The sequence below is a fragment of the Protopterus annectens genome, chromosome 4.part0, assembly GCF_019279795.1.
Source record: "Protopterus annectens isolate FY-2018-M chromosome 4.part0, PAN1.0, whole genome shotgun sequence".
In the NCBI taxonomy this organism is placed as follows: domain Eukaryota; kingdom Metazoa; phylum Chordata; order Ceratodontiformes; family Protopteridae; genus Protopterus; species Protopterus annectens.
Genome location: NC_056733.1, coordinates 354,168,273 through 354,180,681, shown reverse-complemented (window position 1 = coordinate 354,180,681; position 12,409 = coordinate 354,168,273). Strand labels below are relative to the sequence as shown.

Genomic DNA, 12,409 nt, shown 5'->3' with positions numbered 1-12,409 from the left:
GCCAAAGGTCTTGAATCCATTTTCCTTTGAAATGAGCACCCCAGGCTGACTCCGAGGCATATGTCGTTAATATCTGACTTACCTCTGGTTGGGTCACAGAGAGTCCCTTGTTTAGGTGACATTCCTGAGCCCACCACACAAATTCCTTCTGGATGCAAGGAAGAATCCGAATGACAGTGTCCAAATCGTGGCTGTGTTGAGTCCAAACGCTTTTGAGATACCATTGTAGCTTCCCCATATGCAGTTTGGCATTGGGAAGTACTAGAATGCAAGATGCCATGAACCCCAAGGCTTGAAGGACTGTCCTTGCAGTCAGCCTGGACAGGACTGATAGCTGTAGGAAGTACTGGTGAAGATTTCTTTGTTTGTCCGGGGTAAGAAATGCCATCTGAGTCGCTGTATTCAGACTCACACCCAGAAAACACATCTCGTGAGGGTACTAGACTGGACTTTATTTCGTTCACAGAATACCCCAGGCATCTGAAAACTGTCATCACACACTACAGATGTCAGTAGTGCGTGCTTGTCTTGAGCCAGTATCAAACAATCGGCCAGATAAGGATAAATCTGAATTCCCGTAGTCTGAGAAAAGCTATTACTGGAGCCAGGACTTTCGTGAATACCCTGGGCAGTAGACAAGCCAAAGGGCAATGCAGAGAACTGATAATGCAAATTCCCAGTCCGAAACCTCAGGAATTTCCTGCAACTGGGCCTGATAGGAATGTGGAGATAGGCCTCCTTGAGATCCAAAGTCACCATCCAGTGATCCCTGCCCAGCATAGGCAACAGCTGTTGCAGTGTTAACATCTTGAATTTGGAATTTCTAGAAAGGTGTTTAGAATGGATAAATCCAGAATGGGCCTCCAAGTATTGCCCTTCTTTGGCACTAAGAAAAGACGGAATAAAACCCTGTGCCCCTTTCGCAGAAGGAACTTCCTGTATTGCTCCCAACTGGAGCAGAGAAGAAACCTGTGCCTGTGCTTCCAATTTTTGCTGATGAGGCACATCCGCATACCGTTGAAAGGCGGAAAGCGTGAAAATAAAATTTGTAGCCTCGAGTTACAATGTCCAACACCCATTTGTCCTGGGTAACCAAATGCCAATTCCCGCTGAAAAGTCCCAGTTTTCCGCCCAGAGGAGCTGCCAGCAAAGCAGAGTCCGCAGCGAAGACACAGGTCATTGGGTCTGCTTCGAAAGGACTGACCCTTGCCCTCTCCAGCAGAAGGGGTAGAGGAACTGAAAGACCTAGAAGTAACAGGGCCCTGAAAGGAAGCCCTACCTCTACCATGCCTCGACTTGCCCCTAGAATGAAAATCCGAAGAGGGAAAAGACCATCCCTTAGCAGGCCAATTCCTATTGAACTTAGGAGGCTGAACCTGTAAAAATTCCTTAACTGTCTGCATAGATTTAGCTTTTTCCTCCATTTTTTTCAAAACTAATTCCACAGGAGGGCCAAAAAGAACATCAGACTGCAAAGGAGCATCCATAATATGAGCTTTAACATGCTCCGACAAGGACTGACCTTTAAGCCAGGCATGTCTGCGAACAACAGAACTAGTAGCAGCCACCCTGGAAGAAGCTTGTAAAGCATCAAAACCACACTGCAGAGAATGCTTCCCAACCTGGTCTGAAGCATGCACTAAATCCTGAAGCTCCTTACAGTCAATACCTTCAGCTAAAGCATCCACTTTACATTTCAATTGACTTAACAAAAATTCTGATACTTGAGCATATGAAACTGACAATTCAAAGCCCTCATAGCCAAAGTAGAAGAGGTATACAGTTTTACCCCACCTATCCAGGGCCCTAGCATCTTTGCCCAGAGGAACTGGTTTCTAAACCACAGGGGCCTAAACCCCTTGGGGGCTTGGAAATAGTTTCAGGATCAGCTCTAGGGCTCTTAAACAAGTACTTGTGAGCCTCCGAACCCTGTAGTATCTATCTGGTTTAACAGGGGCAGGAGGCAGAGAATCTGGGTTAAGGGCAGCCTCAGAAAACACATCCTGAACAACATCCAGTACAGGAGGAATAGCCAAGGGCCTGTGCTGAGGCAAAAACAAAAATTCTCTCAGCCTTTTACGAGAATCAGAATAATCCTGGCCCTCCCATTTGAAATGTTCCCTCATGGAATGCAAAGTTTCAGAGAAAGAAAAATCTTCTGGAGGGGTCGCAGAGGGAGAAGCATCCTCAGCTTCCGAATCAGAATAGGGAGGGAAATCCTGAAGGTCTTCCACAGAGGAATCTGACTCAATGGAAGACTGAACCAAACCCTCCAACTCCGTCTCTACCCTGGGCCTCTTCTGAGGGGGAGGCATGGAACCCCTAATTAAAGTAATCAAATCCTCAGCCATCTTCAACATGTGCTTCCTAGGAGCTGGACCCTGGGGAAAAGCACCCGCAGGGGCAGATTTAGACTTAGACTGGCCTCTGCCTAGAGAAGGAGGAGGCTTAACCACCCTCTGAGGGAGGGAGCCACAGACAACAGAGGAGCACCCTCAACCTGGCCTAACAAAGGAGAAGCCACCCCCTGCAGTAACAAAGGCTCCCCTTGACACTCAGGCACACTGTCAGAAAGAGCCACTGAAGCAGCCAGTGGTTCTACAGGACTGGCGTCCGGAGCGGACGCCTCATCCTGCTTGGACCGCAAAGACTTTTCTCTGCGCTTCTTAGAAGAGCCAGTCGTCGGAGAATCTGACGGCATGTTGTAATTACAACGTTTACCAAACACCAGCCTAGCACAGTCCAACCGACGTTTAATAGTACGCTTATTAAAAGTAGCACAAAAGCGACACCCAACAACGTCGTGCTCAGGCCCTAAACAAGGAATGCAGAGTGAATGGTAATCCCTATGAGGAATCTGTTTCCCACAAGAAATACAGTTATTAACTTTTACTGACATCCGACAATACTGAGACAAGAAAAAGACAAAAAAGAAAATGTCCCCAATGGGGTACTTAGCCCAACTTGGTCTCCGGTCTGAAACTCGAAAACCGACAATTCCAGAACGCCGAACGGCACTTGCAAATTCTGCTTCTGCTCAGGACCATGCGGCAAGAAAGACTAAAGTTATGGTGTCGGTCATGCGCATTTATACTGACACCACGTCAGTCTCGAGCGCCATGACCGACGCCATATCTAGCCCTTTGGTATTCGGGCCGATGGAGGGCAGCGGAGTACCCACTAGTCAGGACTGCAGCAATGGGAGACGACGAACATCACTTTTTCCACAAATCCTTTTCTCATGAAAAATAATTAAAATAAAATACAGTTTCTTAATTCAGCAACTGAAGTCACTTCTCATCTCATTACAAATTATTAAGGATGATAGTGGACGATAATCTTAATTTCAAACTATACATGTACAAAATTACATAAAAAAATCATCAAAACCTAATGATGCTTTAAAGTGCCAAAAACTCTGACCAACTCAACTAAAACTACACTTGCCACTACTTATCCTTTCCCCTCACTACTTTATGTGGCTCCCATCCTTACTAACCTCCAGGCATCAAGAAAAGCAAAACTAGAGCACTGTTATAACAAAGTGGCTAAATTTGCAACAAATATATACTCAGAATCCCACCACTGTACAGCACTAAAAAAAAAACTAAGCTGGTTAAAAGCACCCCATAAACTAACATATACCCACCTTCTTGCCACCAATACAATTATCCAACATCCATTTGCTTGTCCAGACTCACTCAATGACTATCCTATATCCTTAGATTAATAAACCACAACTCCAAAGATCAACTTCTTACAGAATGCAGTAACCTTACAACTTTAAACCTGATGTTTTCAGCAATGCTCTTCAACCCCTTAACTGGTCCATTCTTCACACCTTACCGCTGAATGATGCTGTACTTCATTTCAATTCACTATTTCCCAACACCCTAAACAGCCTTGCCCACCCCACCCCACCATCAGAAGAAAATGTGTTAAATCCACCCAAACTGTCTGGCTATACCACACTAACCACACACTAATCCACAACAGAGACAAAGCTTGGCAAAGAACTAAATCTGTTGCCCACATTCAACCTTATAAGCATCTCCAAAACCTTGCTAAAATTCAAGCTGACAAACTGACAAGTGAATAAGACAAGTAGAAAGAAATGAAAACTGTTATACAGACACCTCATACATGAGATGCCTGAGTGTGTGAGAGTAGGTTGGACGGGCACAACTTGTAGCAGTAACCAAAGCAGCCATGCACACAATGACATGTCAAAATGCATATCAGAACTAAAATGTATCCATCACATATGCACACATGTTAATGTCCAGTACTTTTGCAAAACACAGCCTTTAAGATGTTTCGAATCACAACTATAAACACAAAGTATTTTATGTATCTTACCCAGCTGTAATAAGATCTAACACCACTAGTTTGGGGGATTTAACACATTTTCTTCTGGGGGTCAAGGCTATTTAGGATTGGAAGTTGGGAAATAGTGAATTGAAATGAAGTACAGCATCGTCCGGTGGTAAAGTGTAAAAACGAACAAGTTAAGGACTGAAGAACATTGTTGAAAACATCAGGTTTAAAGTTGGTAAGGTTACTGCATTCCATAAGAAGTTGGCAGTGCATAGCGACTTTCAAATCTGGCTTCTACTGTAAACGCACATATTTAGTCAACAAAACTATAAGTAAAGAAAACTATTAATAAGTTAACACTAAGAGCGTATATGCGTATGTGATTATTTTCAACCCAAACGCTGCAGCTAAGACATGGAAAGTGCACAGTGCAACCCGATATCAGACCCACAAGTGGTACTGTCAATGGATAAACCAACCCCCTGCCCATTTAAAGAATGTTCGTCTTAGATATTTCCCCTATCCGTAATGATGAGCACCCTTTCTGCAAATATTTTTTGCTGCTGGTTACCTTCATCCGAGTCCCTGCCTCTACATAGTCGTTCATCTTCTTCATCGACACTCTCCAGTTCTTCTTCGTCATTATAATAATCCACTAGCGGCGAAAGTAGAGTGCTGGAGGTCATGGTTTCCACCTCACCCTCCACCACTGCCGCGTTCTCCTTCAAGTTTTGATTGTCCAGCACCATAAACACAGGACAAGACAAGCTTGCTTATAAGGAAGGGATTTAATGGTGTGAAGCTAGTACGGCCCTACCAATACTTTATACTAAATTTTGAGAGTTAGTGTGTTCCAAGTAATTTCGTGCATATTTAAAACCAGAGAGGAAATCAACACTAGAAAGCCAAAACTAAGGAAAACACATAGCACACGATGTTACTGACAAATCAATGACTGTCAACCATAACAAAGATTCCCCACTTCCGAGTGGTGGAACTGTACACACGGGGGCGCGTTCCTTCGTATATTTTTTTTCTCTCAATTTTTTGCGCAGACGCTTGGACTGCTGTTGCTAGGGGGCCTAAACAATTCAAGCAGGATTGTCTTATATTCCGCCGAAAAAGCACCTGGACATTAATCTTTAAAAATAAAAAAGTGAATACGTAGGCGCCTTCTGATGTACCTTTACGGACCCTATTATTTGTCCCAACTGTACTACAACAGCAAAATATTACTGGCTGGATAATTTTAGTAATTTTTCTTTATTTTTAGTAGAGGCATATTACGAGTCTGTACATAAAATGAGGGCCAGATCAAAGCCGTGAAAAGACCGTAGAGGATTGGGTACGGTTTGTGTGCTGTAGTACCTTTGTAAATGTAATGTTAACGAGAGTGGTAGTTTTGTGTACTAATTGCAGGCGTTAGCTTAGCTTATTATTTTTAACTACCAATGAGAGCACAACTAACTTAAGAATGAATTGCCACGGTTGGGAATATGTTTTGCACTACTGCATACATGTCAGTTACCCAAAGTGTTGCAGAACGTTCCTGATTTTGCCTATGTGCCCTGTCCTTCCTAAAATGTGTGATGTTGTGGTAACACGATTACAATCCTGTTACTCTTTTAGCAATACATCTTTATTTTGACAGCTGTGTCCTGTGTGTGTGTGTGTGTGTGTGTGGGGGGGGGGGGATATGAAAGATAATAAGTTTTTTGAGGTTTTAGGGCATTATTGCATCCATGTACATTTGGCATTTCAATCACACAGGCAACGCGCATTCCTGCCAAGCCTGAGGACGTGGGGTACTACAAAACGTGTCTATGTCACAACGTCGTGCTGACAAAAGTTCGATCGTTGTAATATCGAATCCTAAAGTCTCAAACCCAACAAAACCGAAAAGTTTTGAAAACACAAAATAGTGTTCCGTGACAAAAAAAAAAAACTTGAGGGCTTTCTCCCAATGGGGGGGGGGGGGGGGGGGGCATCCACATCTCTCTCTCTCCCCTACTTAAATATACCAACTCCCAGATTGCACCACAGTGGAGGAAATAGCAAAGTCCCAAACACGGCCCACCGATTTTTTTCCCCCCTGGGAAAAAAGTCGATGTGCACTGGCTCCGCTATTTTAACTTTCGGACTTTAGGGTTCGCTATTACAACATTCGAACTTGTTTTAGTTCGACGTTGTAATATAGACCCCAACAAGACAATTACGCCGATTGTAGTACACAGGTCTATGTTTTTCCTTAATAATGTAGGTGATATTGAAGTGTACTGCCCACCAGATGTGCTGTAGCAAGCCCTACCCAACCCCCGCCTGACACATTGCAGTGTAATTAATATTCATCATCTGTGCCGAAAGCAACCCAATGTTTTATTGTAGACATTCACTACCAAAAAAGAAATGTTTTACTAGGGTCATAAAACTAAAAGGGCTGCTGTACATCACATTTCAGTCAGTCAATAGGGCAGAGTTCACACCACAAAACTGTTTCTCTAAATGATACTGTTATTAACGGCTGAAACTGTTTGCAATACCAGCACCATTGCCCAACACTTGTTCAGCGGGGCTGCAGGTCCCCCACAAGGGGGTGCAGGGGGGCTTGCCCCCCTGGAAAAGGAGAAAGTAATAATTTCGACGAGGATGTAGTTCATTGTGTGCATGGATTCCGTGCCAGTCATGCTGTATTTAACATATTAAAACTCTGCCCGCCACCTTGTCAATCAAACAGGCCTCGCCCATTCCTGCGCAAACTAACTGGTGGGTTAATACACTGCAATATCGCCATAATGTACCCAAGAACAACTCAAATTCATCAAGGCAAAAATGGGCTTTTACTTTGCCAAAAAAGTCCAGGTCTTAACATTGGTTGTGTTATGGCTTGATTTACAGTTTCATAAAAAATAAAAAAATAAAAAAAACCGTCTTCGGGCATTTCAAAAGAAAATGTATGTTGATGCAAAGCCTGTTCTTCTATTAACTTTGTAGGTGAATTAAAAGTAATATTTAAAATTTGTTCCAAATTATGGGCCTTTGGCCCCAATATTTTTGGCTTTATCCAGAATTCTTGGGCAAATAAGTTGAGAGGAATGTGAATCACCATTTAGCAGATGTACACGGAGGGCAAGTTTTGAAAAAACTGTAATCATAACAGCGCTGAACCCCTTATGAACGCAAGCAGTTCAGCTTGGGGTTATGCAGAACTGTAGGTCATTGGGGGGGGGGTGGTAGCAAGCACACCATAACGATGATACCATATATGACTCAGTCATTGTACATGCTGGCGTGAATGACCTGAGACATACCTCCCTCGACTACATGAAAAGAGACATAGAGGAGCTCTCTGATCATGTAGCCCAGGCCGGTATGACCCTGATCTTGAGCAGCATCTTACCCTCACCTAGAATGATGCCACAGTATAAAGACAAAATGATCGATTTTAACAATTGGGTAAAATTTTGGTGTCATTCAAAGGGGATCCAGTGTCTGTCAGCCTGGGATGACATGCTCGACAAGCCACGTTGCTTCGCTAGGGACGGCTTGCACCTGTCACCCCTGGGCTTTCGGATATTGGCAAAGGCTCTTGCCACCCCCATAGTGCCTTTTTTAGGCAAGGCTCAAAAGTCAAACCCACCTCGATAGACAGCACAAGGAACAAGAAACTACGGGTAATGCTGCTAAACGCCAGAAGTCTTAACCTCAAGATGCATGCACTCTAAGCTCTCCTCAGAATGGAGAACATCAATATCTGTGCAGTGACAGAAACCTGGTTCAAGGCTCCAGAGAGCACCCCAGCACTACCAGGTTATACCTCATATCATGCTTTTCGGCCCCAAAACCCGGACCGAACCACAAAAGGAGGGGGAGTTTCCATATTTATCAAGGATATCCACACCTCCAGGTTAGTGACATTGCACAAAGTATCGGAGACCATCCATGTGCAACTGACAGTGGGCAAGACTGCTTTTCAGTTTATAGCATCCTACAGACCACCCTCTCAAAGTCAGGAATCCCACTCGGCTTTCCTGAAAACATTGGAGAACATGAAGATCTCTCCGAACACCATTATATTGGGCGACTTCAACTACCCAAACATAGACTGGGAGCATTACTCAAGCCCCAGCACCTTAGCCCAAAGGTTCCTGGAATTTATAAACTCAAATGCTATGGAACAACTAGTCACCACTCCCACAAGAGGGGAAAACATACTAGACCTGATCATTACCAATATGGGGACTCTATGCTCCATACCAGAAGTATATCCCTTATTGGTAAGATCAGACCATAAATTAATTTTACTGGATATCCACATCCCGACCCCACCCCCAGCCCAGAAAACCACAGTGAAAAACTTCTCAAAAGCGAACTTCACACTTCTCAAAACTGAAGTGGAATCCTTCAAGGCCCCAGGGCTAGTGGAAACTACGGCCCAAACTGCAGAATCCTATATAAACGCATTCTACGGACATCTCCAGGAATGCATGGATCATGCTATCCCAAACAAAATCAAGACCCAATCATCCAAAGGCAGGCGTCCAGTCTGGTGGACCCCAGCCATAAATAAACTGTACAACAGAAGGAGGAAGCTACTACATGATAGAGCAAATTCCCTAAAAGGGAAGGCATCTCTGATCAGTACTAGCAAAAAATTACGATCCCTCATAAAATCCTCCAAGGCCAGCTTCGAGAGAAAAATTGCACAGGACACTAAAGACAATCATAAGGCTTTTTTCAGTTATGTTAGGAACCTGGGATGCAACTCCCAGACTTGTTCTGAGTTGATTCTAAGCGATAAAAAATACACTGAACCCACAGACATCGCCAATATCCTGGCAGACAGGTTCAGTGCAAACTTCTCCACCCCCCTCAAAAGAGCAAGTATCTATCCCGGCAGAGTGCAGCCTCCCAAACATCTCTGACGCTCAGGTGAAGGCCGCCCTCTCCAAAGCAAAAAACACTGCTTCCATGGGACCAGATGGCATCCCGGGTTGCGTCCTACATGAACTCCAAGAAGAACTAATCCCTAAAGTAAAACTTCTATACAATCTCAGCCTCACTACAGGATATGTGCCCAAAGAAGGGCATACAGCAACAGTGGTCCCACTCCACAAAGGTGGCGCCTCTGCGGACCCTGGAAACTATCACCCCATAAGCCTGACTAGCCTAGTCTGCAAGGCTATGGAGAGGATCATCATGGAACTCATAAACAAAGGCATTGGGGACCTACAGACACTAGATCCTACCCAATTTGGCTTCGTCAAGGGCAGATCCTGCCTTTTGAACCTGGTCAACTTCTTCGAAACAGTCACCAAGGCCATAGATGAAGGGAAGGTAGTCCACACAGCCTATCTGGACCTCACAAAGGCATTTGACACAATACCCAACTCGGGCATCATAGATAAGCTATCCAGTCTAAATATAAACCCCTATGTCACAAGATGGGTCGCAAACTGGCTCAAAGACAGAACCCACAGAGTCAGAATTGCTGGAGCCATGTCAGACTCGAAACCGGTCACAAGTGGCATCCCACAAGGTTCTGTCCTGGGACCTCTCTTGTTCGGTATTTACTTTTCTGAGGTACAGGCCAACATGGGAGGACTATGGCTCACCAAGTTCGCAGATGACTGCAAACTGGGCACCATAATCGACTCTCCAGCTGACACAAACATCCTTCAAAAAGGTCTCCCAGAGATGGATAACTGGTGCCAGAGCCATGGTCTAAAGCTAAATGCCAAAAAGTGTATAGTCATACCCTTTGGAAAAACAATGTGCCCACAAATTACCACATAGGTGGTAACCCATTAAGTACAGAGAAAGTAATTAGGGATCTGGGGACCCAAGTTGATAGCAATCTCTCCTTTGACAACCACATTGCCAAAGTGGTTAGAAAGACCTTCTACATAGCCCACCTCATCATGAAAGGGTTCACATCTAGATCAAGAGAGGTAATCGTGCCCCTTTATTCATCCCTCATCAGGCCCATCATAGAATACAATGCCCCCTTTGGGATGTACCTTACCCAACACCTGCAGCAATTAGAAAGACCCCAAAAGTACCTCACCAGGAGGATCAAGGGACTCAAACAGATGCCATATGCTGCTCGGTTAAAAAAACTCCAGCTCTACTCAGTTGCATACCGCCTACTTCGAGTTGATCTATGCCTGACATATAAAGCTATGTCCAACCCAGAATTAATGGACATGCTCCACCTCAGTAAATCTAAATCCCTTAGAGCCATGCGCTCGAGGGACTTGAACCTCAGCACAGAAATAAATAGAACATGCTGGAGGGACAGATTCATAACCCAGAGGGTCCCTTCGCTCTGGAATAGAATTCCAATTCATGTTAGGCAGATCACCTTACTGACTCTCTTCAAGAAGAATCTTGATGAGTGGATGGGGGATCGTAGGTTTGTCCCGGGGATTACTTCCGTGTCACTATTAGACAGAGGCACAGTAAACTAAACTTTAAAAAGGCACAGTATACTCAAATCAAGGGGTGGTGTAAGCCAAACACAATCAGGCTAGGCTTATAAATGCCCCAGGGCAGATAGCTTAGTATGAACCTATGAACATGATTTGCGTGTCATATCTGTCAGCTTCTTTGCTCAAGAGTTATGTACAAAGCTAGAGATAATTAGAAAGCAAAGGTCCACAATCAAGAATAGATTTTAAGTGTTCAATCATATCCTATGAAATTACAATATTTGATGATGTCAACATTGACTAGCAGAACATTTTTAACAAGCTATATATCAAATAGCATCAACTGTATAGATTTACACAACTTATAACTTCTCATACTTGCCCTAACAAAACCTCAAATTCTGGCACCATTCTAGACTGAATCATAGTTTCAAATCCTAAGCAATATAGCTCTCCCAGAGCCCTCCCATACTCACTCAGTGACCATTATCCCATCTATGTCCTGAGATTAGTAAGCCACAACTCCAAAAATCAACTTTTTTGGAATGCCATAACCCTACCAACTTTAAACCTGACGTTTTCAACAATTTCCTTCAATCCCTTAACTGGTCTAGTCTTTACACTTAGCTCTGGACGATGCTGTACTTCACTTCAGTTCACTATTTCTCTTTACCCTAAATAGCCTTGCCTCCATTAGAAGAAAACATGTTAAATCCATCCAAACTGTCTGGCTATCCCACACTAGCCTTACACTAATGCATAAGAGAGACAAAGCTTGGCCAGATTGTCAAATAACCAAATCTCTTTTCCACATTCAAACTTATAAGCATCTCCAAAACCTTCCTAAAACTCAAGTGAGTGCTGATTAAAAAAAAAAACAGTATTACTTAGATCCACAAATAAACAGTAAAAAAAATCCCAAGAAATATCAGTCTTCTGTTAACAAAACCTTACACCCTGGAATTCCTACTGCCCCCAAACCTCCCATAGATTCTGCTAATAAATTTAACTCCCATTTTATAGTCTCTACTGCTAGTCTAACACAAAATCCTATACAGACTTATGACAGCCCCGATGAAGTTCCCACTTCCAATAAACCTTTTTTTCTCCTTAAAAACTGTCTCTGCCTCAGGTATAAAACACCTTTTCAGTAAGCTCAAGCCTTGCTATGTTGACAACTCATCTACAGAATATCTAAAATGTGCAGCTGCTGCCATTGCTTATCCAGACTTCATCTTCATCGACAGAGCCATTCAAGAATCACACCCATCTTTCTGGAAAAAATTATACATTAGAACTCTTCACAAAGCTGGTAACTCCTCTGAAATGGTAAACTTTATGCCTACCACTGTCTTATCCTAGCTCCCTAAAATTCTAGAAAAGTGCATACATCAACAAACCTTACAATACCTTCTTTAAGAAAATCTACTAACATCTACCAACATGGTTTTTGCCTATACAATAGAACAACAACTGTCATGTGCCTTCTTATATAACATCATTACAGCTATAAGTAATAACTCCCCTGTTTTTAGATCTCTCCAAAGACTTTGACACAGTTTCTCACTACAATTTACTCTGTAAAATGTCTGCACTTGGCTTGTCTAATGCAACACTCAGCTGGTTCGCTAACTACCTTTCTCACCAGCAACAATCAGTAAAAT

At 43.4% G+C, this 12,409-nt stretch overlaps 1 protein-coding gene across 2 annotated transcripts in view; it reads right to left on the bottom strand.

The window, feature by feature from the left end:
- Positions 1-5,360, bottom strand: part of SUDS3 (SDS3 homolog, SIN3A corepressor complex component) — a 1,220,864-nt gene extending 1,215,504 nt beyond the window's left edge. For both annotated transcript variants that reach the window (XM_044068332.1, XM_044068334.1), the window contains exon 1: positions 4,889-5,360. In XM_044068332.1, the coding sequence (XP_043924267.1) occupies positions 4,889-5,066 (178 nt within the window). In that variant the 5' untranslated portion in view covers positions 5,067-5,360. The remainder of the gene's footprint in view (positions 1-4,888) is intronic.
- Between the last annotated feature and the right edge of the window lie 7,049 nt (positions 5,361-12,409).